At 38.0% G+C, this 27,923-nt stretch overlaps 5 protein-coding genes across 9 annotated transcripts; 1 reads left to right on the top strand and 4 right to left on the bottom strand.

The window, feature by feature from the left end:
• Nucleotides 1-806: 806 nt before the first annotated feature.
• Nucleotides 807-3,034, bottom strand: LOC104776273 (putative acyl-activating enzyme 9). Its single transcript, XM_010500304.2, has 2 exons — nucleotides 1,847-3,034; nucleotides 807-1,725 (listed from the first exon to the last, which is right to left on the bottom strand). Exons 1-2 carry the CDS (start codon nucleotides 2,753-2,755, stop codon nucleotides 982-984), a joined length of 1,653 nt encoding a protein of 550 aa, XP_010498606.2. The 5' UTR covers nucleotides 2,756-3,034; the 3' UTR covers nucleotides 807-981.
• Nucleotides 3,035-9,023: 5,989 nt separating this feature from the next.
• LOC104776274 (putative calcium-binding protein CML44) lies at nucleotides 9,024-9,860 on the bottom strand. Its single transcript, XM_010500305.3, has one exon. The coding sequence runs from the start codon at nucleotides 9,708-9,710 to the stop codon at nucleotides 9,240-9,242; it is 471 nt and encodes a 156-aa protein (XP_010498607.2). The 5' UTR covers nucleotides 9,711-9,860; the 3' UTR covers nucleotides 9,024-9,239.
• A 913-nt stretch (nucleotides 9,861-10,773) lies between these two features.
• Nucleotides 10,774-13,324, top strand: LOC104776275 (uncharacterized). 4 transcript variants are annotated; one of them, XM_010500310.3, is made up of 5 exons: nucleotides 10,774-10,923; nucleotides 11,372-12,178; nucleotides 12,280-12,496; nucleotides 12,685-12,773; nucleotides 12,994-13,324. In XM_010500310.3, exons 2-5 carry the CDS (start codon nucleotides 11,381-11,383, stop codon nucleotides 13,060-13,062), a joined length of 1,173 nt encoding a protein of 390 aa, XP_010498612.2. In that variant the 5' UTR covers nucleotides 10,774-10,923; nucleotides 11,372-11,380; the 3' UTR covers nucleotides 13,063-13,324. The 4 variants fall into 4 exon arrangements, with proteins under 4 accessions (XP_010498612.2, XP_010498608.2, XP_010498610.2 ...); XM_010500306.3 differs by having other exon boundaries at nucleotides 10,803-11,049; XM_010500308.3 differs by having other exon boundaries at nucleotides 10,818-11,078.
• A 457-nt stretch (nucleotides 13,325-13,781) lies between these two features.
• On the bottom strand, nucleotides 13,782-22,962 carry LOC104776276 (uncharacterized protein At1g21580). 2 transcript variants are annotated; one of them, XR_015590807.1, is made up of 11 exons: nucleotides 17,429-22,909; nucleotides 16,936-17,131; nucleotides 16,687-16,854; nucleotides 16,492-16,579; nucleotides 16,267-16,341; nucleotides 15,924-16,014; nucleotides 15,570-15,840; nucleotides 15,452-15,494; nucleotides 15,283-15,386; nucleotides 14,566-14,994; nucleotides 13,782-14,327 (listed from the first exon to the last, which is right to left on the bottom strand). XR_015590807.1 is itself a non-coding variant. In XM_087501138.1 (11 exons), the coding sequence occupies exons 1-10, from the start codon at nucleotides 22,551-22,553 to the stop codon at nucleotides 14,605-14,607; spliced, it is 6,534 nt and encodes a 2,177-aa protein (XP_087357264.1). In that variant the 5' UTR covers nucleotides 22,554-22,962; the 3' UTR covers nucleotides 13,782-14,327; nucleotides 14,566-14,604. The 2 variants fall into 2 exon arrangements, 1 of the variants encoding a protein (XP_087357264.1); XM_087501138.1 differs by having other exon boundaries at nucleotides 16,687-16,837; nucleotides 17,429-22,962.
• Nucleotides 22,963-23,093: 131 nt separating this feature from the next.
• Nucleotides 23,094-26,946, bottom strand: LOC104776277 (protein kinase STUNTED). Its single transcript, XM_010500312.3, has 10 exons — nucleotides 26,334-26,946; nucleotides 26,097-26,194; nucleotides 25,750-25,999; nucleotides 24,954-25,649; nucleotides 24,608-24,856; nucleotides 24,368-24,531; nucleotides 24,218-24,297; nucleotides 23,993-24,140; nucleotides 23,761-23,910; nucleotides 23,094-23,674 (listed from the first exon to the last, which is right to left on the bottom strand). The coding sequence occupies exons 1-10, from the start codon at nucleotides 26,485-26,487 to the stop codon at nucleotides 23,429-23,431; spliced, it is 2,235 nt and encodes a 744-aa protein (XP_010498614.2). The 5' UTR covers nucleotides 26,488-26,946; the 3' UTR covers nucleotides 23,094-23,428.
• Nucleotides 26,947-27,923: the final 977 nt, after the last annotated feature.

The following is a 27,923-nucleotide window of genomic DNA, read 5'->3' on the forward strand; positions in this document are numbered from 1 at the left end:
AGAAGCGGCTAGGACGAACGATTCGTGTATTAACACAAGATCACGTTACCATCAAGATTCAAACCATACAAAACACAAGTATGCGAATTGGTCAAACAAGTGTACGTGGGGCCTGTTACATAATCATTATTTTGATCAATGTAAGAAATTTCTCAAAATTCCCAATAAGATAAACTCGACGAAGTACTTTGCTTCCCTCTCTATCTTTTACTTCTTACACACACCAAACGATTCTGTTTTGACAAAAAAAAAATCAATACATATTCATTGGATATCTATAGAGGAATTTATCGCTAAATACTGATTCCGGAATTACGTTTCGATAGTCGTTTTCTTCAGTTTTTTTTGTTAGGCTTAATTTTATTTTTCAGACAGAACAAGGCCAAGAGTTAAAAGAACCACACATGTAATAATGAGGTCAGTGTTCAAGAAAGCGGTCTTGATGACCGCCTAAACCGCTTAAAATTACATAAATTTTATTTTAATATTTATTTTTGATTTTTAAATTACATATATTTAAATTATTATGTTTCATATCTATATACGTAATTATAAACATTTATATGTTGTTAATATAACTTAAATAAATGTATTTTTCTTACTTTTGTTTATAATTTATAATTTTTTATTTTTATAATATATATTTTTGTATAATTTTATATATATAATGTTTTATGTTGTAAACGCTTAAACCGCCTAAAAACCGTCTATATCTCGACTAAGTGTTCTAGGCGCTAGGCGTTAAGTCACCGCCCAGATACCGCCTAGCGCTTTCTTGAACACTGAATGAGGTATAGTGTTAACAGTTTTATCTTTGCAAATCTTATAACAATAATAGCAAGCTTGCATGTTTCAACATGTTTAACGACTAATCCCTTCTTAAGGGTACAATAATAATATATCACAAAAGATCGATAAGTCTATAGTTTACTTCATTCATAAATTAATTTCTTCATAATCTCAATAACTTAAGCGGATTATTTAAGGCAGGGACTTAGCCATTTGTCTAAGAAGAAACTTTTGAATCTTTCCAGTGGATGTCTTTGGAAGCTCCTCCTGAAAAATCACTTTCCTTGGCACCATATACTTAGGTAACTTCGTCTTACAAAACTCCCTTATTTCCCTCTCAGTCACCGACCCGTCACCGTTATTATCATACTTCAAGCTCACAAAAGCACACGGTGTCTCTCCCCACATCTTATCCGGTTTAGCCACCACCGCGGCTTCCTTCACAACTGGATTAGTATACAGAACCGTCTCAACCTCTGCGCTGCTTATGTTCTCTCCTCCGCATATGATCACATCCTTTGACCGGTCTTTAACCTCCAAGTAACCATCTTTATGTATAACCCCAACGTCTCCGGTGTAGAACCATCCGTCCTCTCTCATACATGCCGCGGTTCCTTCCGGGTCTTTGAAGTAGCCCAGCATAACCGATCCACCTTTCAAAACGATCTCTCCTACAGAAACGCCGTCGTGCTCCACGCTCTTCCCGGTTCTCGGGTCTCTAACATCGGCTTCCGCAAATCCGACGGTTCGTAATCCTTGTCTTGATTTCAGTCTAGCTCGCTCCAATGGATCAAGATGATCCCACTCAGACTTCCAAGCACATGACACCACCGGGCCTCCGGTTTCTGTTAAACCATATCCATGACCGACGTTGAAACCTAGGGATTCTGCTCTTGAGATGATGGCTGCCGGAGGTGGAGCTCCGGCGGTCATTACCTGTTTTCATAATTTTTTTAACTTCATAAACCCTAAAACAGAGTTGGTTCAATAGTCCTCTACATGATTATGATTAATAAGAAACCAAAGTTTGACGATAAACCAAAACATCTATTAATACCTGAACCGGGTTCTTGAGCGGTTTACGAGAGGGGTAGTTGGTAAGCATGTTGAGAACCATCGGTGCAGCACACATGTGAGTCACGTCATGCTTATCGATCAAGTTATAAATAGTAGGCGCGTCGACTCTACGGGTGCATACGTTGGTGGCTCCAACGGCCGCAGTACCCCATGTGTAACCCCAACCGTTGGCGTGGAACATCGGTAGAGTCCACAAGTAAACCGGTCGGTTTGGTAAAGACCAGTCAAGCATGGAGCTGACGGTTAGCATGAAAATTGCTCTGTGGCTAAGCACTACTCCTTTGGGGGAAGACGTCGTTCCAGAAGTGTAGTTGAGAACCATTGGGTGCCATTCGGTTTGAGGACGGATCCATTTGAATCTCGAATCTCCTCTCTGCATGATTCCTTCGTATGTGTCAAGAAAATCCGATGCGGCCGAAGCTGATGAAGAACTGTCTTCTTGATCATCCTCGAGGAGGACGAGGTGAGGTTTCGCGTGTTGTCCAAAGAGCGATACTGCTTCGAGGACTAAGGAGATGGAGTTGGGGTCGACGAAAACGAGTTTGGATTCACTGTGACGTAGGAGGACAGAGAGTGCGTGTGCGTCTAAACGCGGGTTGATGTTGTTTAAGATAGCTCCGGACATTGGGACAGCAAACTGAAGCTCGTAGACGGAAGGGACGTTGGGCCCCACGACAGAGACGACTTGGCCTCGGTTAATGCCGAGAGAGGAGGAAGTGAGAGCGGAGGCGATTAGAAGACAGCGGTTATGGGTTTCGGACCAAGTGTGGACGGTGTTTGCGGTGTGGAGAATGGACGGGCAGTCACCGTAGACGGAGGCGGCTCGGTCTAAGAAGCCGAGGACGGTGAGAGGTGTTGAGTTCGAAGGGTGTGGAAGTAACAGTTCCATACTTATTGATTTTTGTTTATGTTTATGTTTTTGTTTTGGTATATGGGTTTGTGAAAACACTCTCTATAGGGGTTTGTATTTATAGAAACCTTGAAACAGGTTTTAACTCTTTGATGGTGTTGGAGACTTGGAGTTTGTCATTTTTTTTGGGTAACTATAGTTGATCACTTGTGGCCCACGGAACCAGCTTGATCAAATGAAATAAACAAATCTTCTATAGTTTCTTAACTTATAATATAATAGTGCTAAATTTGGCTAATAAATTAGAACAAGAGAAACATATATTGGTCAGTGACGTGAGTCTATAAAAAAGGGAGGTGGGCACTGAATAAAGACAGAGTTTACCAACTAACAAAATTTGGACCAAACGAACTCTATTTTTACTTCCAAGATTGTGGCGACGAGTTCTTGGTTTGAGCTAGGGTCGAAGACTCGAAGGAGCTAACTTAAACAATTGTTCTTCTCTTCGTTCCGAAGCTCCTTCTAAACTAAAAAGATAATAATACCTTGGATTTTGATAGCTAAAATTATATTAGTATGTAATCGAAAAAAAGCATGAAAACAGTATGTAGTAGAAGAAGATTGTAGTCAATAATGTGGATTATGAACGTTCGGTAATGTTCTCTAGTTCCGTGGCGTTAAAACGTTCTGTCCCCATTTTTCAGATATTAACACCGACCGGCCACATCCATCCACCATATTTTTCAATGGAATTTTCGCAGGTAGCAAAAAATGCAAACGACAATAATAGTTTAGTTTTCATGTGGATATAAATAAAAATCAATGAAAAATATCATAAAGTACAGTCTTGTGATAGTAATGAAAAGAACAAATTTAATTTGTTGACCTTTTATTTTACAAGTATACAAGTTATGGGTTTGCATATGTAACTGTTTTTTTAAAAGATAAAATAATACTGTTTTCTGGTGGAAAATTTATGATTTAAAAGAGTTCAGGCGTAACAGTATTTATTTTTTTAATTGAGGATTGATCGAAAGGTCCAGATTAAGTCTTAAGAAATTTGCAGTCTACATATAGATATTTTTTCAGAGTCGTAAACAAGAGTCTATATCAATGTGAATGTCTATAGATAATTAGTTTCATGCAGCAGATGAATCGAATTTGAAACGTGTTAATGTCCCACGCGTCCGTCTTGTTACCACTAGACAATATCTTGGACAACGTAACACTAATATAAAGAAAAAACTTTCAATTATATATGTTAATTTCGAGGTTCGTCCTAATTCTCTGTCAGGCACGATAATCAAGGCGCTGTTTTATTCTTCTTCTTCCGACACTGGTAGAACTCTGGCTCGCCGACGTCGGGATCTCTCAACTTCTCTGCTACTTTACTACTCTTGTCTGCAATTCTCGTTCGTATCTTTGTTTTTCTTCACCGGAGTCCTTTTGAGAGCCCAGATCTCAACTCCATTTTTGCATCAGCTTCATCCACCGTCCATCGTTCCTCCGCTTCTATCCTCCTCTCTTAGTGAGGCTGCTCGTCTGAGTACCCAACTGCCTGAGTTCACCCCTCAACCCCCCGAATGCCCTGGTTCTCTTGGTGATTATCTCTTGATCTGGTTTTTTTCCACAGTAAACCATAACATCTCACCGATCCTCGGAGTTATATCCTCCCTCCAAGTGTTTTACTTGGCGGCAGTGGGACGGGAGCTCTGTATTGACATCGGAGCCTTTGAAGATCTTGGAAAAGAACACCATCACTCCGACTTGCTCTGTCCCAACCTCGCTATCTCTTTGGCCTAGGTTTGCTCCCCAATCTTACTTTGGAACTCTGGTAGATAGTCTACTCTGCTTAGACTATGATTCATCCCCACACTGGAACCTTCCCCGACCTGTCTATAATCGCTTTATATCAAGTTCAAATTGTTTAGTCCCAATGTTATCTGCTTGGTCAAGACGAGGCTTCCTCGATAGCAGAATATTGGATTCTTATAATTTGCTTGAAAACCCTTTGTGTCGAGTTCAATGTGAATCCAGGTTTGGTCTAAACTCCACTCTCTCCCTCCTTAATAAATACTTGGTTTGCCCAGTGGTATCACTAGTTCGAAGACTGCTTCTGATCCTTAAGCCACCATCATTGTTAGAACGGTATGAGAGTTATTTGAAAACCGCTCTTGTCGGATCTCCTAGGGATGCTATCTTTGAGGGAGACTGCTTGGTGAAGCTTGGCATTATGATCCCACATTTACAATGTTGGGGTTACCTTGTTTTCACCAGCCTCCTTTATCCACCTCGCCTGATTGCAAAGCTCTCTAAACTGCAAATCATCTACTTTATGAAGCCCCCTCACAGAAACTTGAAGATTAGTGGCATTATGACTTCCACTTCAAAGAGTAATGGTTACCACAACCTTTTTAAGTCCTTCTCACTCAACCTTGGACCTGCATCTACTTCAGTAGCTTTCGGTCCTCCGAGTTCTATCCTTGCTCGACCTCTTCTCAAAGTTCTACCTAGCGTAGCCCCCTCACTCTGGTGAGACAGTCAACTTTGGACCTTTCATCGCCACTTTGTCTTCGACCCAAGACAATGACCACCTCTTCCTCCATTGACCTGTTCATGGAGTTCAAATCGATTTGCCTTGATCTCACAAGTCCCAGTTTGCTCCTTAGCATGCGGTTCATAGCTCTCAAGCTTTTACTATCGATTGTTCCTATCTACTTATGTCTCTTTGTTGTTCTCTTTATATTGTATCCTAAAAACACTTTCTACTTTGTATGTTACCTTCTATCTTAATGGAATGATAACATCTGTTTTGATCAAAAAAAATTATATATGTTAATTTCAATCCCCTAAACTTTGAATTAAGTCTTGGGAAAAAAACTATGAAAATTCCACTCAAACAGTCACCGTAATGTTATTAGATGAGCGACTGAAACCTAGCTAGTTCTCTCCGTTCAAAGATTGGAGTATCTTTAGATTTACAAAAAGCTTTCTTATACATAAATAAATTTAATAAAAGTAAAATATATCTATAACTATGATATAGGTAAAAAAGACTAATAAAAAAAATAGAAATCTGATTGTATACGTAACCGCGTCTCAACCTCTCTGCGCTGCTTATGCAAAAAAAAAGAAAAGCGATAAGCTTTTTGTTATGACTGCAAGAAACTATATTCTTGTTATGACTGAAAACACTCTATAGAGGATTGTATTTATAGAAATCTTGAAAAGGTTAACTCTTTGAAGGTGTTGGAGATTTGGAGTTTATGTCTTTTTTTGGTAACTATAGTTGATCACTTATGGCCCACGAAATCAGCTTGATGAAATGAAATAAACAAATCTTCTTTAGTTTCTTAACTTATCATAGTGCTAAATTTGGTTAGTAAATAAAAAGAATCTCTCTATATTCCTTTTAACCAAAATATGTTGGTGAGTGATGACGTGCATGAGTCTATAAAAAACGAAGGTGGGCACATTGAATAAAAGACAGAGTTTACCAACTAACAAAAAGTTGGACCAAACGAACTCTATTTTTAATGCTTCTAAGATTGTGACGACAAGTTCTTATTAGTTTTGAACTAGGGTCGAAGACTCGAAGGAGCTAACTAAAAAAATTATTTTTCGTTCCAAAAATATATATATATATATATATATATATATATATGATATAAGGTTAAGACGAGAGGGCCTTTACCTTATATTATATATATATATATATATATATATATATTTTCGTTCCAATTATTTTTCGTTCCTAAATAAACTGTAACTTCTAGATAAATGACACATGCGTGTCTGTGGGTATGTAAAACACTCTCGACAGAGACACAGATCGCTGGAAATTTCAGATTAAAATATTATTTTTCATTCACTTAATTATTAAAAAATTGAAATACATCCCAACGGAATGACCGATGGGAGTGCTCTTAGGCATTATGCATGAAGCACGTACGGGTACGTAAAATCAAAACTAGAAAATTAATTCTGGATTTTCAGTCTAAAATATTCTTGCTTGATATTTTCACATATGTTCTGAAAGGAGCATATCACATAATTGAACTATTAGAAAACCATATACAAATTTTAGCTGATGTTAGCATTGTTTTAATTTCTACTGTCAACGTCCACATGATGTTAGTTTCTGCGTACGATTATCAGTACACATTTGTGAGGATTGGGTGAGCGACTTGTACTTGGTGACATTTATGAGTGAATGTTGACTGTTATGTTTTGATTTGTTTTCTCCACAAAACTAAATATCTAGATATGATATGACTAACCCAATCAATTTTACTTCTGATCACTTGAAATGTTAAAACAATCCTATTTGTTAACCATCTTTACAGATTATCAACCATAATTAATTTGATAGTTTTTTCATTTTAACACTAATTTGAACTCTAAAAAATACAAGATGAATACCACATCATCAACAACCTCTAGCTTCGAATATGAAAAACAACAATTTATTAGTGTTACGCTTTAAAATCATATGTTGTCCACCAAAACAAGATTATTTTATCTTGTAAGAAAACAATGCAAAAAGCCACTACTTGTACACATAATTAAATATCAACAAGTTTCATCCCTACCATTATTTTCAAAAGCTAAGTGATTCATGTGACACTAAGACTGAGTGTACACTAAAACATGTAAACCCGGAGAGATGACCATCGGCAGTGGATGGTGAGATGATTCAATGTAGATAAGTATGGGTAGCTTAGAAGTTATATCCATATTTATTGAATCTGTGCATCACCCAACACATACGGATCCATTAATTTCATATGCATAGACTCAAATGCTAATGTCCTAGCCAATTTTAGCATCATGAAGATATTTCTCATTTGAGATGGAAACTTTTTAGCTTTTACTTGAATAGATACTAGTTTCCACATGGTCTAGTTTCGGTTGAATAGGTACAATATGTCATGTTCGTAAAATAAATACACATGGTTATCAAGTTCTGTAGCATCACTGACATTATTGTCCTTCGAATTTAAAATTTCATTGGAAATGAGATAATTATACTATACCAAGAAACACCTATATTTTCGTGTTGGTTTAACAAGATGAGAGAAGCCTTAACAAAGTTTCCAATTAAAAACACACAATACAATCATATGAAACAGATATTCAATTCATAATCTATGGTATTAAGCAGCACAGTATTACACACGTTGAACAACAATGAAAGAATAAGCAGATTACAGTGAAACTGTTTAGAACAAAAAAAAAAAAAAAAAATCAGCTAACCCAATGGGAGACATATGGTAGTACATATATTCACAATGATCATACGCTGAACAGTTTCTTGAACAACCCTTTTTCTACAAGGCTTGAAAAGTGTAATAGATTCTGTTTAAATGTTTTGTGCTTCATATATATGAGACATGGATTCCCGAGTATAGATAGAACTATTTCAACCTGAACAATATGGTGAACTATCTCATGTGAGCATACCTCATCAAAATAAATCAAATCTAAGAAAGAGAAGAAAGAAAAAAAGGAACATAGTCACACTAACTTTATCCACAACTACAGCTTTATGCTTTAGATCGACCTAGACTTTCCTTCCTCTGTTACCAATGTTGTAAAGGGCATCAATTCCACCATATATGGCGAGAAAAAAAAAAGAAAAAAGATTATCTACTTCATCATCAGCATATATATGCTCTTATGATCCAAAAATTATAGACATTTTTTTTTTGAATCATACATGACGCAATATGTCTTCTAACTCGCTTTTCACCATCTAAAGCAAATAATCGATTTTTAGTTGTGGATAAATGATAGGGTCAGCTTCCTTAATTGTGGATAAAGTTAGTGTGACTAATGTTCATTTTTTCCCCCCTTTCTTCTCTTTCTTGGATGTGGATTATGTTAGTGAGCAAATAATTTGATCTTGCAGGAAAAAGAAACATATATCATTGAGACTATGCACGAATCCCTCTATGAAAGTAAGTTTTCATTTGCAAATTTGGTTAAAAATCAGATATTATGTACCTAACGGTTTTTCCATGGGTTTGAAGGGTTATTATATAACTACTGAGAAACAAAATAATCAAACATTCAGCTAATTGGTGACAAGTATATGGTTGGTCATATCGTCACAATGATCGCACCCGAAACTAAAATTTTTTGTCACAACATTTTTTTTCCCCCTCCACATGGCTTGAAATTGTCATAGATTATTTTATTTCTGAGTTTTTTTGCTTTCAAGCTGAACAATTTGGAAAAGAAACACACACCTTTTAAGACATTTAAGCTTAAGCTGAAATAAAACTAACACACTCAAAAAAGATCATTCATATAATACATGTCCAATATTATAATGGCTTAGTGAGAAGAGCCATTCATTACATAGTTTAATCGCAATAAAATACATAGTTTGCACATTAAAACATCACAAAATTATATATACTTCACAGTTTTTACGCAAAACTCATAAAACATATGGAAGATGATGGACTATACACTATACACAGACACACATGTTACATGTGTATTATCATATATATCATTAGACATGTAAGATCATGTTCTTGAATTCTTCAAAGTCAACAAAACCATCAAGATTGTCATGAACTCGAATCATTCTTCCACAATCCCACGTCTTTGCCTCCTCTTCGAATCCTAGTCGTTCCAACACATCACGAAGCTCCTCCGCAGAGATATAACCATCTCCGTTCACATCGAAAACATTAAACGCCCTCACAATCGCTTCATCATCATCAACAATTACAACATCATTATTGGTATTCGTTCCTTTGCTATCTAAAACGGTGTCGTGGTAGAACCGAAGGAACTCGTCTAGATCGTGGCTGTGTTTACCAACGATCAGTTCAAGCTCATCGGGAGTGTGTTCTGCCCAACCGAGTTTCTCAAGAATCCAACAGAGCTCGTCAAGAGTCACGAGCCCGTCTTGGTTCTTGTCGAGCTTCTTGAACATTCTTCGGAGATCGTTTGTGCTTATGAATGAAGAACAATCCATAGATATATTTTTCTCTGTTTCTAATAAAGATTCAAGAAAGATAGTTTTTGGACCTTTTTTTGTGTGGTGATATTGGTGAAAATGGGTAGAAATAAATAATCTGATAAGAATTTAGAGAAAGTTTTCAATATTTATCGTCTATAGACGTTATACACGTACAGCTCTCTCAATATATATTTGATGAGAGGGTGTACGGAAAAGATTAGACGGAGGAAGTTTCCCAGAAATGGGAAGTGAAAGCGACTAAAATTCTTAAAAATGACGTTTCTAGAAGAAAAGTCATATAAAATTACGACGTTTATCTAATATTTTTGATGTCAAACTAAGACATATAGCTAATTTTCTATATGGAATATTAGATAGTTTATGACTCCACTAATTATGATCTTTCATTTCTGTGGTTGCTGTTATATTGATCAAGAACCACCACCGTAAAACCCATATAAAGAGTGGTAAGAAACTTGATTTGGTTACTAAATCACAGTCTTACACTGTCAAAAAAGTAAACCAAAAAAAAAAAAAAAAAAAACACAATTTTGCATAATGTGTGATTTAATAAGAACATTTGCATCATTGAAGAGTTAATTGCGACGAGTACTAAACTTAAAATTGTTATAAACAGAGGACCTTTTGGATAGGTACTAGATAGAGTGGTGTCATAATCTGATTTTGACATATGGAAGGTTCGGTAATGTTCTCGAGTGGCCGTGGCGTTAAGTCGTACGGTCACTCAATTATTAGATATTTTTATCACCGGCCAGGCCCATCGACCAATTTTTGCAATGGATTCTACCCAGTGAATCAAAAAAAAAAAAAAACGACGACAATGCTATATACAATAATTCATGTGGATATAAATAAAAATCATATAATAAGTGGAAAATAATATTTGTCTTTTCATCTCCTGTAATAATAATCTTTTTTTTTTTTGAACGAACTCCTGTAATAATTTTCATTTTTCATTTTACTTATAAACCAAAAAATAAGTGAACAATAACCTGAGCCCATTTAGGGCCTTATTCTATATTTGGGCCTCCAGTTTGAGTAATCGATTTTGTGTGTTGATGATACCATAGTTAATCCCAAAATTTCGCGCTTTATTATATTATTACTAGACAAACTCAATACTGACTGTCACTTTCCTCTCTCCTCTACAGTGAATTTGGAATGTGAGCTATGGTAACGGCGGCGAGATGTTCGATGAGAGAAGCAAGTTAGTTCTTTTTACTAGCCACCCACTAAATTTAGGGTTTTGATGTTACTCTTCTAAGTTCTGATATAGCTTCTGCAAGAAGAAGGATCTCTCTCTGTGCTCATTGCTTTGATTGGCTTCTTAAAAGTGAGATTTGTCATTCTCCAATTTGTAAAGTGATCCCAATTCCACTCTACTTACATTTTCTTCTTCTTCTTTTTTCGAATTTTGATTAATTTCGTGTGTGTTTTTATAATTTTCTTGGAGTGGTCACTGAATCGATCTCAAAATTTTACTATTTTTAGGGTTATGAGTCAATGCTATGTGTATGATTAGTTTCTAAATATTTCATTTTGCATCTTGAAATCTTGTTTTTTTTTTCCCTGGAATCTGCTATGAATTTTAAGTGAACTGCATGTGTCAACTTAAGGAATCTGATTGTTTTTATTTGTTTGTTTTGTGATTGAAGTGATTTAAGATGAGAAATATGATGAATTCTGCTGCTGCTGCAATGAGACCTGTGAAGGAGGAGTTTGTGACGATAGACTTAGACGATGAAGATGAAGATGTTCTTTGTGGTGAAGTTAACGTGGAGTGTATGATGGATGCTGAGCAAATTAATACTTCTGATGATGATGATGATGATGATGATGATGGTGATGATTGGGATACCAAAATTGATCATCAGTATATGAAGTTGTTGGATAGTTTTAGAGATGATGGGAATTCATATCTGAGTGATAATCCACTTAGGTCTATCAGGTATGAAGTAGATAACGGAGGATACGACCATCGCAGATTCAAAGCAACGGTTACAAACAAAGATCGAAACACCGTTCGTGTTGTGACCAAGAAGAATGTTGTTGAGTCAAAGCCTCATCATGTTCGAGCAAGTTCAGCAACGAAAGAAGCGGGTTTAAGGCGAAGAAGAGAGAAGAGTTTTGAACCAATGCTTACTACGAGTCATCATGTGAAAAGAAACTCACAACAACAACAACAACAACAACAACAACAACATAGTAGTGGTAATGCTAGCGAGAAGGAAGAGAATTTGGAGGATCACGATGAGAATTACAAAGCTTATCTCACATGGTTAGTGGAGAATGCAAAAAGCTCAAGAACTAAACCTGATAAGGAGATACAAGTAAAATGTGAGGAGGAGGATTATGCAATGTCTTTGTCTGATTCTGATTCTGATACTATTGTGGTTGGAGATCGTCCGTTTCTGGATGAAGATGTTTCTCCATTTGTGCCATCCAAAAGTTATAAAGTGGTTGTATGTAGCATCACCTTCACTCACCTTTGCTTTTGCCTCAAAAACAATTCCCTTTTTTTTGACACTTTTTATTGTTTTGGTTGGTTGGAATGTTTTTTAAGGATTTGGATGACAAGAAAGGTGATGAAAGGAGTTCTTGGTTTAGGAAGGAGATAATGAATGTTCTGAAGCAGCCATACACTGTAACAGAGCTCAGGGAACTTCACAATGAAGCATCGGTGCATAGAAGGTCAACCCGACACATAGAACTACGAGATGGAACTGAGTTTAACTTTAAAACGAAGAAAAAGAGACCTTCATATCTCGATAAGTATCCAGGTAAAGTTACCAGACAGAAGTTGGCATACATGTTCTTGGAAGTTTATGCTTTGCTTAGCTATCTTGTAGAATCAATATTTTGAAATTTTTAAAAATAAACTGCAAAGGCTATCTCCTGATTCCAAAGAAACATGTTAGGGAGAGTGTTATTTACCTTCGTATAGTTTTGCTTTGGTTTGATTTTACAGACTTCAAAAAGGAGTATCTTGATTCTTTACATGAAGCTGATGAGCGTAAAGCTCTGAACCTGTTACGCGGGTTTATCTTTTATTTAACGGTAAGTGATCTCGGTTTATCTATTCTTTTCAATCATTATACCGAGTAAGGTTACTTTGTCTGCAATTCGTTTAATCCTGAAAACTTGTCTTCTTGCCACCTGAAGTTGTCCATTAGGGTCATCCTTATTTGATCATTACTATATACAAAAATGATCAGTTATATAAATGAAAGAATCGATTGCACTATGGATTTAAACATTTGATGTTGTTGTTTCGCAGAATGTGGTTCGTGATGATGCATTCAAACCATGGCTTGATCATGAATGTTTGAAGACCAGATGTTTCTGACAAAAATAGAGTATCAGCACTTGGAGTTCTGACACAAGACTAGTATTTCCGTTCTCATGGAAAAAAATTAGGATATGCAAAGACCCTTTGTTTCATGAAATAAGTTCTGGCATGACTTGCTTTTATTTTGTGTAACATTAGCCTCACCATTGTGTTGTAGCTCAAGACTCAAGACTGGCCCAGTGGCATCAGGTTCTGTAATGTGATTATCTCTTCCATAACTTTCACCTGCAATAAAGCTTCCAAGTGGACTTGTTGAAAAGGAAACCTGGATTCCAAATGTTGATTCTCTGTCACAAATAACTATGTACAATTCTTCTCTACACAACAACGTATATAATAGTAGAAAACAAGGCTAAATCCCTGAAACAAGGGTTGACTATAGCAAATTCCTCTCAAGTTAGCAAGGCCAACAATTTTTTCCAAAGATCTCCCATTACCACTGGACATACATCTTATCAAACGTTGATTAGTAAACCAAAAATTGCGTGTTTACCATTGATCCGAATTATAAGTTTTGACCAAACAACTCAATCAAACCCCCTCTCAATGAGTAGAGGAGGGTTTTGAAAGTATCTAGAATCGACAATCAACTCTCAAATTAACCCGATAAAATCAGTTTGCAAAAAAGGGGATGTATTGTTCTTGAGGGTTGGAGGAAATTGGAGCAAATCAATCATGTAAATTAGGTGATAAAACGAACCAGACACAAATAAATCTAGGGAACAAGATGGTTTTATAGAGAACAAAAAGTGACTTAACATTACCTGTTACATACCTGTTACATCAAAAACAGCAAAAGCAGAAACCAAAAACAACACAGAACCAGACGAAAACAACTAAAACATTCAAATCCTGAAAAACTAATAAGGAACAACCATCCTCCACCACCGCTGCCGTATCCTCCTTTACGTCTGCCACCAGGCCCACCACCATGTCCCTCCGTCCTCACTTCTGTCACCACCTTTGCTTAAGCAACCAGCACCGCTGTATCCTCGTTTGCATCTGCAGCCACTTTCACTCCGCTCTCGTGTCTGCCTCCACTGTAACTTCTGCCAGCACCGCTTCTGTATCCTTCTTCGCGTCTGCCGCCACTACCTCCGCCTCCATAGCCACCTCCACCACGGCCTCCTCCCTCACCACTTCCTCATGACTGAGCTTTGTCATAGTGAAACTGCGACCTTCGAGCTCTAGTAGATTTCTCATCCTTAAAATGTGATGAATCTGAATCCCCTTGATCCTCCAGTCTCACGATCATTAATGATCTGTGAACAATAAACGAAACAGATCAGGAAAAAGATTCAAGACAGTAGATACAAAAGCGTGAAATCTACAAAGAAAATATTGTGTAGAGGTTGATAGATCCTGATTTGTGTAGAGGTCAACCTCTACAAAGAAGGATACAGAGAAAATATTGTGTAGAGGTCAACCTCTACAAACAAGAAGACAACATATTAGAAATTAAAGGACGTGTAGTTTCTTTTCATAACAGAGATAGCTTACCATTGTACGCAACAAAACAAACTGACAAACTGATGCTTTTTACTGCATCAGAGCTACTGGTCTGATTAGATTGTATATTGAAATCGGTGAATCACTATCACGAGAGATAGATTGCTCGGTGGCTGGATCACTGTTATCACAAGCTTCATACTCAGTATTGCCAAGAGCTATAAAATCGAGGCCTTCCATTCCGAAAACTTCACTATCAGTAGAACATCTATCGAATACCATTGGCTCAGACTCGGAAAGGACATTGTGAAGTGAACCAAAGTAACGCCCACGGGCATTTTTTTGTGATCGTTCGCTTGGTCTTTTCCTCTTTCTTTCTTTGCTTTGTAACTTGGGGTGGTGGAGCTTGCATTTCGATCCTTTAGAGCATGATCCAGTAGCTTCAAAAACCGGGCAGATGTAGGAATGCTTCTTCCGGCACTGTTATTAATATGTAGAGACAGTCCGCAATCATACTTCATCAGGTGTTTGTGACCCAATTGAGAGGGAGAAGTAAAGTATGTGACATAAAGCCAGAGAAGATCTGTTTCCCTTATACTCCTTATGGGATAAGCAACTTAATATGCTATTAAAGTCGTTAACGAATTATACAGAGGTCATCACTATAAGAGTCACTAGTAGTGCAAAAAGAAAGGTGCATATGCATGTCAACAAGGAATGGATGCGCCAAGTGCAAACAGTGCAATGTATATTAAGGTGATAACTTACCTCGTCTCCATCTGAACAGTATCCCTTTAAAAACCCATCACATATAGCGGCGGTCGGGTTGACATGCACATGTCTATATGGACATGCCTCATTGTTGCATAGGCCTGCGTTATAGTTATTAGTATTGTGAGTCACGGCAAAGGGATCTTAGTACAGTGGAAACTCTTACCTTGCAGAAAATAAGAGCAATCAGGCATCCTTTCTGGAATGACCTGTGGAAGAAATACGTGATCCAGTTAGAAATTTCTGTGAAGCACAATTCTGCAGCAATGACTTAGTAGGAAAACCTTGTGGGTCAATTTGCAATTTGCATTGGCACACAATCCATTCAAAAATTTGGTGCAAACTGCAATTTTTGAGGAGTCATGAACATAGGGACATTTTCCGTCATCTTTGTTGCATTTCCCAAATCTTGTGAAAAACTGGCAGTACTTCTTCTTTTTAGCCAACCGCAACCTGACATTGTGCAGGCTCCATCTGACTTTCTCATTTGCCAGCACACGAATTCGTTTCTTTGGATCTCTGACAAGCTGGTTACCATTTCCGAACCGAACATATCTACATAATACATTCAAATGTTTGATTTATGCTCCAGAATGTGGAGTAAAATGAATTAACAAATTGCAATGAGAATTACATACTCTTCATTGCCGATCACCAATCTCTTTGGAATAAACGGTCTTTTCACACCCTTTCCTTTTTCAGAAGTTCCAGCGCACGGTAAATCAACATCTAGCAAAAACTCATGTTTACGCTAATCAGAGATACATAAGGCTAAGACTTATGCAACTAACAGTTTCAAGCCTAGAGAGTTCTCATATCCGATCAAAACATTTGTTGAGCATCATCAATCACCTAGAATAAGTGACCAGGATCTAATACGTGTGCGTGAGTGTCTGTGTGTGTCAGTCTTTGTCTATCCACATCACATCAACGATATCAAACTATAGCATTTATGTGTGTTTTAACTTAAGGATATCCTACCAGATATTCTCTGAAGGGTTCGTCTTGAAGAGTCCATTTTATAACGAAGGGAACCAAACCTGAAAACGCGCTCTCCTGAAAAATAGAAGTTGATTATAAATATACAGTAAGAAATATATTCAAAACAAAAGGGAGATGACGCTTCATAAGAACTTGTCAGGAGGCCTCCCAAATATAGAATAATTCGTCCAAATAACTGGCCATAGATACCGTGAACCAACTTACGTGCCAGATGGTTTCTGCTCGTTGTCCTAGTATCAGAATTCTTCTCGCTTTCTTTCTTTGAGAATGCAGCCACAGCCAAGGTGGCTTCCTGTAGAAATATGAAAAAAGAAATAGTTGTCTACACCACTTTCAACTGTCCCAAAGGAGCAATTATTCATAAACATACGCAGAAGACATTTCAGTGAGGAAACTAACCTCATTAGCTTTTCTCGAGTCTCTCTCGATGGACTTGGACCATTTTAAATGCGACCCACCAATACTTAATACCTTGGATTTTCTAAGTGAATACCCATTAGTTGATCTTGTGTAAACTGTATGTCTCTTCCTCATCATTGATAACTTTTGGCTGAATATCAGAATGCCCTGTCATCAAGTTTGCAAACACACAAAAAAGAAAGAGTTGCAGCTCAAGGAGTATATAAGCACTTTTAGATGCTAACATACCTAATGTTGGAAAAAGAACCATTTCGGTAAGCCGACACTGAATTCATTAATCTTCTCCAGTATGTCACTCTTTTCCAAGGAACAAGTTGTGGCAAAATCTTCTGATATCGCATGTGAGCTATGGGCTTTCTTCGCTGCTGATCATTTTGTGTCCAAACCAGAGAAAACTTTGATTGCTTATATGGTCCCATGCCAGCTGCCAGTAGAAAAGATTACTTACATGTTTTACTTTTGTTATGATAAAAGAACCGAATAACAATAAAATAAAACAAGCATATATGAAAAGGGAATCTGATATGCAACAGTGGACAGATTATTCTCGAAAAAATGAAAAGGACTATGCCAGAGCAAACAACTTATTCCTTTTCTTTTTCCAAGAATAAACCATCCACTGCTTAGGATCTCCTAACAAAACATGCATAGCAGAATCAATTTCAACATTCCTAATAAGATGTTGAACATGCGCTGAGACATTTTACTTCGCTTTACATACCAGAGTCAGAGAATGCTGAGCTAGAAGATCTTTCCGAAACCATGTTTGCAGCTGATCGTGTCTCTAAAGCATCATCAGGCAAGGAAAGTGACTGATTGACAAAGCTCTCTGAATTTCTTACTAGCTGATTTTTACTTCGCTTAAAGTACCCATCAGAGGGAGAAATCTGGTTAATACTTACACCATGAATATCTGAAGCCGCAACCAACTGATTTGCCTTTCTCTTGACATATACCATTTGTTTCAAATTTAGAGAATCCAAGTAAGGCGGATTTCTCTTCTGCTGGCAATCTGAAGCGTAACCTGTCTGAATTAGTGTGTCAGATGTCTTGAATATATCCCCACCAGAGTGTGGAACATTAGCTTCTCCGGATGTAGCAGAATCCATGATAGACTCAGGTAAACCGGTGGTAAGGTGATCCATGCTGCAAGATAATGCACATTTTCCTGCTGAAGTATCAATGGCATTTGATACTTTGGAAATGGTGCTGTCTGAGGGAGGCTTTGACTGCTTCTCAAGAGTAAGTATTTTTCCATTGTTAACAAGAGAAGAAATGTTACCAACATCAACCATACTGGAAGATCCTGTGCTTTTGTCTTCGACAGTGAAATTATTCAACTGGATAGCAGATGAAGGCATTCCAAGGGCAACACCAGGAGAACCATGTGGGGGTTTTCGAAGAAGACTATTCCCTTTACGTACATAACTACTACTAGATTGGGCAGTCACTTTGGGAAAAATCTGTTTTGTAGGCAAACTCGACGACAAAGGCTTGGCAGCTACAAAAGAAGAAGGAGAAGTATCGGACTCTCGATGCCAAGTGTGACGCTTCGTGATATGAATCGGAGGGTTAGCATTTTTCTTAGCTTCAGACACAAAAGGCAGTGAACTGCGACAACTTTTTTGAGTAGGGTAGTTGGATTTCTTTTTCCTCTTTTCTATTTCATACTTAGAACTCATAGATGTCATACTTTGGAAATCCCGATGTGGCACAGAGACTACATGATCTTTAACATGGGTCAATGCAAATTTCACATCCGCATGTGAGTATGATCTGGACACACGTACACCTGAATCACCAGGAATTTTAGTTCCAGAAACTTTTCCATCAGATAATAACGCTTCACCATCACATATACCAGTCTTAGCACTGTTCAGTGAGTCATTTTCTTGAGAGCCAACATTAGAAGTTATATCAATCAGCTTCTCTATTGGATCACCATTTGGCTTCACAACTAAATCAAAATGCGCCAAAGAACTACCTGGCTGGGTTACCTCATGAGAGGTCATGATTTGCTCTTGTAAACGATCTAAAAGGCTATCTCCTTTTTGACTCTCTTTACCTTTGCTAGTTTCATTACTTGGAAATACTGAATCTCCACTACCAGCGATAATATCAGTTCCTGGAGTTCTGTGCTTAGAAGTTTCATGAACCATGGAAGCAACATGAATTTCACTCCGTATCTTTCTGCACAGCCTTGGCGAGCTGGGTAGAGAATCACATGGAAACACTGAATCCCTCCTAACAGCAACAATATCAGTTCCTGAAGTTTTGTACTCAGAAGTACCACCAGAAGGCTTGGGTTTCTCTTTATCTTTGCTATTTGCATCAACCACATGAACTTCACTCTGTATCTGCCGGAAGTTCCGCCTTGATGAGCTGGACAAAGAATCACATGAATGCACTGAGTCCCCACTACCAGCAATAATATTAGTTCCCGGAGTGCTGTACTTAGAAGTTCCACCAGTTCCACCAGAAGGCTTCGCTTTCTCTTCTACCTCAATGCTTTCAGCACAATCATTTTCCTTATGCATGATGGCACCTTGAGAATCACTGTAATTAGCTTGAATAGATGTTTTGTTTTGTATATGTTCATTCACTACCACCAAGGGAGAAATATCACAAGGACTAACAGAACTATCGGATACTAAGCAAGAACTGACCTTTGAAGGATCCTTTTCCAGATTTTTATCCGCAGAGAGATTCCGGACAGAACCAATTGCACCAGATGATCCACATCCCAAACGATCTTCAGGAAACAACTTGCATACTGTTGTACATGGTTGCATTTCTTGGAGACAAGATTCAGTATCCGCAACTGTTTCATTACCAGACATACCATTCATTCCAACTGCAGGATTTGTTTCAGTTATGAAAGCAGACAAGCTAGGTAATTTATCACAAAATGTTGCAGCACTCTGGCTAACGCCGCGCTCAACAAGACTCTCACTCGCACAATCAGTAAGATCTTTGCTAAGAGAAACATTTGGCTCCGATAAACAATCTTTCAAATCTCGACTATATGTACCATTAAACTGATCTACAGAAGGAATTTCTGGAGGATGATGAGTTTTCGAAACCAGATCTTCAACGCGGACAAGTCTCTCAGTACTTACATTTTCCATACACACCTCAGATGGCACTGCCATAGCTACATCTGATTCATCACTATGCGAACAGCCATCAGTCTTCTCCACAGGCAACACATTTGATGATCCCTTTACTGTAAACTTTGTCAGAGATGAAGAGTCGTTTACACACATCTGTTTACCTTCATCACTGTCCATATAGTCAACCATTTCTGCAGCAATATTAAGAGGCGTAGTTTCCATGTTTTTTTTTCTGCTAACATTCTTAATCTCAACTGATAAATTAGCTGACTTTTCGCAGTGACGAGGATTTTTACTTTCCATCTCCGAATCTACACTCATATCAGGTGACTCGACCACAGTATTGATAAGCGTCCCAACAGTACAACTGTTAGCATTAGCGAGGCCCCCTGAAGAACTATTATTGGCATTAGCAAGATCAATTGAAACATTAGCATTATCCAGAGTGGCAGGGGAAACCAGACCCATGTTGAGACCCCTAGAGGAGTCATTTTCAGGAGACAAGAAATCTACATTTTTATTGATCATCTTGTTGTCAACTTCGACACCACCAACATCTGACTTTGCTAACACCTGACCAACAGGATCGTCTCTGTTAAAATAGGTGGATGCATTTACAGATGAGTTCTGAAAATCCTTCTCTTGATAACCCAAAGATCCATCAGATGAACTAATAGGTTTTCTTACTTCATACCCAGTACTTACCTCCATCATTGGTAAATTCCTTGATGGTATACAGTCCATGTCCTCGTCTTCACAATGTTGAGACCCAACACTGCACATGGGCTTACCAGCAAAATGAATATCTCCTTCAGAACACCCAGAAAGATCAACGGCTGTTGGCCATGATACAGGTACTTTAACAGGAGACATATTGATTTTTGTCTTTGTCTTCATGATTTCATCCTTCTCCATGACCTTCGAGATGAGAGCTTCACCTGCATTACAACCAGTGCTCGTTCTGTCCAACACATCTTCATGGGACTTCATTGTACTTTGGTTATCAATAACATCTGCCACAGTGGAGCAAGCTTCTATACTGCTATCATGTTTCCCATTAATATCATCCTTGGCCTCTACTTTAAAAGTCTCAATATAACTAGAGGCCTTTTCTGCAGCATGTACATTACTACGAATTTTTGCTTCACTACCATGAGTTGAAGCTTCAGGATCTGTATCAGAAATTTTGACTTTGCTGTCCTGAACGACACCATCAACAAACCTTACTTTGTTTAGCTTACCTCCGGAATCACTGGAAGCCAGAACTGAGTGATTGCCAGGCTCTTTTTCAATTTCAGATGCAGTAGTTTGCCTAGTAGATTGTCTATAGCCCTCAGAAACCGATGCCTCAAATGACAAATGGGTTCTCAACATTCCATTTCCTTCAGTTAATAAAGCCTTTTCATTTTTGTCAGAAAGCAATGCTCTTCTAGCTTTACTAGACCTAGGTGTCACAGACGTGCCGGAACGGATCCCTGCATTAGCAGGTGATGCTACGGGCTTAGCTACCAGAACATTCGATTCAAATGAAACATCAAGATCCACTGGAGTTCTCCCTCTTTGCTTCTCCACCAGTCCACGATCAGAATGACCCAAGTGTTCCTTACCCCTATACGAGTTAGAGTTAAACCTTTTCCCGTTATGATGATTATGTTGCCGAGACCAATCATTCCCTCTGCTGTTTTGATAGGATCTTGGAGTTTCAAGCCTTAGAAGAGCACTCTTCTTCTGGGTTTGTTTCCTGGGTATTCGATTCAACTCGTTGCTCTTCTCTCTTCTTCCACGGTCAATTTTTTGTTCTATCTCAGAATGATAATAATCATCCTTTCTCCGGGGATACAGAGTCCTCCCTCCATTACGTGCTTCATCCCATCTCTGGTTTCTAGTCCCCTCATGGCTTGCGGATGACCTAGTCATATTGCGACTGACTGTAACACTAACACCATGTCGTTCACTGCCATAACCAACACTTGGAGGTAAAACCCTATTTCCCTCATCTAAACCCCTAAAATATCTACCGGATTCTGATTTCAACTGACCACGGTCTTGATAATTACCCTCTATCCTTGTGGCTCCAGATTCTTTTCTAACATATCCAAGATTACGAAACTCATCTTTAGACCTAGAACTACCATCTAAAGCACGATTACTGCCAACACCCGAAGAATCCCTGGACGAGCGGCTATAGTCATACTGATAGTTACGGCCTATTGGACCATCATCCACTCGGATTCGACTTTGAGAAGCATCCACTGTCCATGAATCATGCCTTTTTTCATTGAACCGAGCCCAATCAGTCTGAGCAATATCTCGCGATTCCGTACACTGGATACTGGATGACAACGGCTGCGATATCCTTTGAGGCTCATAGCTAACTTGCTGAGGAATGTATTGAGGATGCTGTTGCTGTTGGTGCTGCTGTAACGGTGGTGGCTGATTTTGCTGCTGAAGCGGCGGCGGCGGATGGTGAGAATAATAAGAAGAAGGCGCCGGATTAGGAGGAAGATCTTGGCGATGATGAGAGTATTGTTGGTGGTGGTATTCCTGACGCTGACCATTGCTCTGGGTTGATAGAGCATAAAAATTAGGGCTACCGGGATGAGATTGACGAGTAGGAGGAGGAGGAGGAGGAGGTAACGGCGGAAGGAGAGGAGCAGAAGGAGGATGAAGGTGAGGAGAGTACGGAGAATTCCATGGATCGTAGGGAGGATTGTAATGAGAAGAAGAATCCATGGCTGATTGAAATTTTCAGATCTTTTTGGAACCGCGTCTTCTTCTTCTTCTGGTGATGACGATAATAAAACGCACGCAACAACACGAAAACGGCGATAAAAATAGGACTATTGTACACACGAATTATTAAAAAAAATCTACTTCTCGAATCGTCGAAACGCGGCGATTTGCGGCAAAACCGGTTTTTATATCTTCTTCTTCTTCTTCGTTGCAACGTGCAGACTTTTGTTTTCCCCTAATCTTATTGGGCCGAGTAAAATCAATGTTGTTAACTTGTTAATAGCATTTTACTTCATCGTATCCGTTGCTTTCAAACGCAGATGAACGTTTCATATAGGACAGGAAGATACTTATCATCTTATACCACAGAAATAGATTGATTGACTCAGACTTTGCTTAGAGTTGAGATAAGATTGCCAAAATCTGTTCTACATTGTGATAGGCACTCTGACGAATAAACGCCGTTACTATTATTTCAACAAGATAATGTAATGTTTTCTATTGATAATGGTATTGAGAGAGTCTGAGACACCAGGTACGTTCACATGCAAGAAAAATTCACTTTGATCCCTTCCGAGTAATTATTCAGGATCAAGGAATAAAAAGTTACTTGTCTATGTTTCCCCCAAAAAGATTTTTGCAGGAAACACTCCAAACATTGGAAAGCTGCAACATAGGGAGGGAGGAGGGCTTATAAAACCCACAAATCCACCTCTCATCCACCGCCCATGACCCATCCAAAATGAAAAGAAATATGCCTTTTCATATATACACTTTAGACTTTACACCCACACACAAAGAGAACCCATTTTCTTCACCATCTTCACCTTGGAAAGTTTTGGCAATTGTGATTTCTTGTAGTGAACAAAAACGGCTCAGTTGAAACTCGATGAAGGGCTTGCTCTGCCTTTAAGATAACCTTCCACGGAGATGCCTTGCTCGATGCTTCCCATGGAGAGAGAGTCATCTTCCATGTCAAGGAATGCTAGGTTGAGATGTGACTGCAGATTAGACCTCCACAATTTCTCGTCCTTGAGTACCTTTGAATCCTCTAAAGGGTTGTTAACTTGTAGCTTTGCCCATTTTAGCATCTCCGCGTCACCGTTAAGAAGCTTTAGTACCTGCATTTTCACAAGACATGTCATGTTAGTAACCACTTCTATACTGAGTTGGGAATGAAATAGAGGATTAAATAAAATTAACTCACCATTCCCATTTCAGGCCTAGATTGAGGGTTATGTCTTATACAAAGAGTGGCTGCTAATGCCAACCTCTCCATCTGGTCGCCTTTGCTGTCATCTTGCAAACTTGGGTCTAATAGTTGAGAATATTCTTTGTTATCCAGAATCGTCTTCGCCTGCACGTGTACATAAATATCCGTTTAGTAGTAGCAGAGAAAGCTTAGAACTTTCAATGTAATAACTTTTCAAACTACGTACCCACATAACAAGACTCTCTTGAGCCTTTGGAGATTCACTATTAACTGGTTTTCGTCCAGAAAGAAACTCGAGGAGTACAACACCGTATGCATAGACATCTATCTTATTGTTCATCTTGCCATACATAAAATACTCTGGAGCTAAATAGCTGCACCAAGAAACATATAAGTAATCTCTTACAACTTTCACGCAACATCAAAAGAATTTGATTCTCTTTTTTCTCACCCAAAGGTTCCTGCAATATCGGAGCAGATTATCTGAGTTGTAGATAACGACGCCCACTTTGCAAGCCCAAAATCAGAAAGCTGTGAACAAGACTTACCTTCTTAGCATCACACAGTTTTCCTCTTTGATGTGATACTAAAAGAATCTTACCTGTGGCTCAAAATCATCAGACAGTAATATGTTTGATGACTTAACATCTCTGTGAATGACAGGTTGTGGAGCACTGTTATGCAGATAGTCCAACGCCTCAGCTATTCCCACAGCGACCTTATATCTCTCATTCCAACGAAATGCAACCAGGTCCTTTTTGTTGCCTAATGTAAAACCGTGCTTTGTTAGACAAAAAGAACACAATAAAATCTGCAGTTGGCTAAAAGGTTAGAGGCTTACCGTGAAGATTCTTTTCAAGGCTCCCTCTTGAGAGATAATTGTATACTAGTAATAGGTTATGGTTTTCAAAGCAATAGCCTAAGAGTGAAATAACGTTTTTATGGTGTAAGGTTGTGATGATGTCAATCTCTGCCACAAAATCTTTCAAGACACATTCGGTTTGCTTGAGTATTTTCACTGCAACCTCTCTTCCATTTGGCAGGTAACCTCTAAAAACCCGGCTGTTGCCTCCTTTTCCGATGAAATTATCTGAAAATATACATTGCCGTTTATTAGTTAGACAAAAGGCAAATGACAAGAGTCTAAATAAAGTATATAGCTTGAATAAGAGAGGAGAAGAACGAACCAGCACAGAAATTGGATGTCACTGACACAAGTTCCTTGTACTTAAAAAAGTGGCAAGATGTGGATATCCTCGCCCGAAGATCATCCACATCCTCTTGGAATCTACTTGAGCTAGAATCAAGAGAACATTTCACGATCGTAGAATCATTTTCATCAGGAACAGTTGACAAAAGCTTAGTATCTTCAGATTCTGAAGAATCAAAACCAATCTGCTTAGTGTCTCCAACAACAGAATTGGTCCTAGAAGGCAGCTTCAGCACCCATTGGACAACTGGTATCTTTCTGAACGAAGAGCTACGCGGAGCAGAAGCTAATACATCTGAAGAAGCTACACGACAAAGCAAAGGCCAACCTGGTCTAAATTCAGGAAGTTCCTTTACCAGCATAGTAATGAATCGGTTCAAATCTTCTGGAAACTTAGCGGGCACAAGCGCCATTGCCTTGTGGAAATCCGCATTATCATCTTGATCACAGTCAGAACTTAAAGATCCAGAAGGCAGAGAATTCATATCACGAACCGAGCAATTCCCAAGGCATGCAGACATTAAAGAACGCCGTAGACTCTGGCCATTGGAATGATCCTCCTCCGACTCTTCCTCTTCCTCTTCGGGATGGTTTACTACTTTGGTATTCTTTCTCAGTGTGGTAGGCATCTGAAAGAAATTAGACAAAGTGGTCCTACGAGCATCGCTTTTCCCTATGACAAACCAATGTCCAAAAAAAAAATAAGTTTCAAACACACTGATACAAAATCATCACATACAAAAGTTTGGAAACTCATATGGTAAAGGTCAAACCTTGAGATTGATGAATGATGGATGAGGAACCATCTTTCTGAAACATGACTTTCCCCTTGTCAACAGCTAGAACACAGCAATTTTTTGATACTTTTCTGGCTAAGTACTTAGCCACGGAGACAGATGAATGAATTGTATGATAACGTTTGGAGATTCCAACCACTACTTTGGATGCAGAACACAATTTTGCTTCTCTAACTAGAATCTTTCGAGAAGAAGAACCCCGGGACAATTTCAACTTCAACTCCACCTATTCAACATTTCCAAGTAGTCACATTAAAGACTGTTGAATTCATTTATCAGCTAAAAACAGAGAAAAAAAAAACGTATGACTCTAAATATTAAACCTGTTTCAATTGGCAGAAACCTTCATAGACTTCAAGAACAGAGTCAAAATTCTTAACAAGGGAGATAAGCGAAGAGTTGTCTGCTCGATCAACGATCTCTACAAATGAGAGAGAGAGAGAGAGAGAGAGAGAGAGAGAGAGAGAGAGAGAGAGTAAACACGAAAACCCCATTTCCAAAAATCATAGCTTTATTTTGTTAATCTCAGAAGAAACACAAAAAAAAGAGAGTGATAATACCATTGCCGAGAATATGAAGAGCGATGACGGTATCACCCGGTTCAGCAACCTTAACCAAAGCCCAATCAAGCAGCTCATTGCTCAACTCATCGAACTTCACGCCCACCATAACGTTACGCCCTCCTCCTCCTTGAACGACGCCGTTTTCAACCATCTCTCTCTTATGTTACTCACTTGTCCAGTTTCCTCAAAATGCTTTTGTCAGAATCTCAGGTGAATACGTTGTAGTGTGATGATGATTCCTGGAGACACAAGTATCATCGGACTGCTCACAAAGGAGAATTCCCAATCTCTCTCACTCTCTTGTGGCTTTAGTTTGTGGTTTTGCAGCTTCAGAGAAAGAGAGAAGACTATAAGAATGGTGGAACATAAAATTCCAAAAATCCTAAAAAGGAACGGAGGAGGAGCAGACAATTTAGAATTTTTTTTTTCTTTTTTGCCACTGAATAAAATAATATTTTTTTGTCTACACACAGCACACTCTCTCATTGATAAATATCAAACCTAACAAAAATATCAAACCTTATAAAAATTTCAGATATATTCATGAAATAAACATTTATTTGTCACAACGTTATTTATTCTCTCTATTCGATTACCACATGCATACATCAAATTATATTGCAAAATTAATCTACGTATTAGATACGGCAAACATGGTCCACAGTTATCGGTTAATAGAACATTGTGCCATGTATAAAACCATAAATGAGGGGCAATAAGATAACAAATTATACTATCTATCATAAAGACTTTTCATATGTATGATTCTTATTCCTTTGTTTCTATGTGATTAATGCATTCCTTGTCTGTTGTGTATGTATTTTAATAGGTAAGTTGAAGATTCAAAGATACTTAGAGAATGTAGGCCACGAAGACCATACTTACTTTATTATTTACATATTCAACGGTTTGATGCACGTACCTTATCGTTACTATGATTCCATTTTTGACTAATATGTCTCATGTCAATCTCCTCTATTTTTAATCGTGCAATTTTATTTGTATTCGATATATCTATTACACATGTTTTTTTGGTTTTCTGCAGATGATTATTAATGTATTATTACACTTCTAACGTGTAAATTTGTGTTCCAACCTGCCAAGAGTGTCAATAGTAGCATGTATAGTTCAATGAATGTATGCATTCATAGTTCATACATTCATCATTTTCAAATTTCACTTGACTTCGATTGTAGCGTGTCTAAATCCTTCGACTCAATTGAATTGTATAGAACCAAAATTTTACTCCATAATATTGAACACATTCATTGTTTACAACTAATACTCCCCTATGTATCATAAATGATGATGTTTTAGGATTTTTTTCTTGTATTACAAAGGATGATTTTTATAGTGTATTTAATGCATTTTTATTCTTAAAATCAAATAACTAATTAATGTTTTTACTTTTATAATAAATAATTAAATATATACATGCATTAAAATGACAAATGTAAGAAAAGTACGAGTAACTAAATATTAAAAGAAATATAAAACAAAATAAATTAATAATGATACAACATTTATTATTTTTCTTAATCTTGGTGAAAATCCTAAAAAATCATCTACTGAGTATAACCTAACGAA

Source organism: Camelina sativa, chromosome 3, assembly GCF_030686135.1.
Source record: "Camelina sativa cultivar CO46 ecotype springtype chromosome 3, ASM3068613v1".
Taxonomy (NCBI): Eukaryota; Viridiplantae; Streptophyta; class Magnoliopsida; order Brassicales; family Brassicaceae; genus Camelina; species Camelina sativa.

What these genes read in the sequence shown, in the direction of transcription:
- LOC104776273 (XM_010500304.2), bottom strand. Translation starts at nt 2,755, where the DNA reads ATGGAACTGTTACTTCCACACCCTTCGAACTCAACACCTCTCACCGTC. An exon ending in CGCTCAAGAACCCGGTTCAG is followed by an intron (nt 1,726 to 1,846) that starts GTATTAATAGAT and finishes TTATGAAAACAG; the next exon opens with GTAATGACCGCCGGAGCTCC.
- LOC104776274 (XM_010500305.3), bottom strand. Translation starts at nt 9,710, where the DNA reads ATGGATTGTTCTTCATTCATAAGCACAAACGATCTCCGAAGAATGTTC.
- LOC104776275 (XM_010500310.3), top strand. Translation starts at nt 11,381, where the DNA reads ATGAGAAATATGATGAATTCTGCTGCTGCTGCAATGAGACCTGTGAAG. An exon ending in CCAAAAGTTATAAAGTGGTT is followed by an intron (nt 12,179 to 12,279) that starts GTATGTAGCATC and finishes ATGTTTTTTAAG; the next exon opens with GATTTGGATGACAAGAAAGG. An exon ending in ATATCTCGATAAGTATCCAG is followed by an intron (nt 12,497 to 12,684) that starts GTAAAGTTACCA and finishes TTGATTTTACAG; the next exon opens with ACTTCAAAAAGGAGTATCTT.
- LOC104776276 (XM_087501138.1), bottom strand. Translation starts at nt 22,553, where the DNA reads ATGGATTCTTCTTCTCATTACAATCCTCCCTACGATCCATGGAATTCT. An exon ending in AACCCTTCAGAGAATATCTG is followed by an intron (nt 16,015 to 16,266) that starts GTAGGATATCCT and finishes AGTTTTTGCTAG; the next exon opens with ATGTTGATTTACCGTGCGCT. An exon ending in TTGCTCTTATTTTCTGCAAG is followed by an intron (nt 15,387 to 15,451) that starts GTAAGAGTTTCC and finishes ACTATAACGCAG; the next exon opens with GCCTATGCAACAATGAGGCA.
- LOC104776277 (XM_010500312.3), bottom strand. Translation starts at nt 26,487, where the DNA reads ATGGTTGAAAACGGCGTCGTTCAAGGAGGAGGAGGGCGTAACGTTATG. An exon ending in GTTTCTGCCAATTGAAACAG is followed by an intron (nt 26,000 to 26,096) that starts GTTTAATATTTA and finishes AATGTTGAATAG; the next exon opens with GTGGAGTTGAAGTTGAAATT. An exon ending in GATATTGCAGGAACCTTTGG is followed by an intron (nt 24,141 to 24,217) that starts GTGAGAAAAAAG and finishes TTCTTGGTGCAG; the next exon opens with CTATTTAGCTCCAGAGTATT.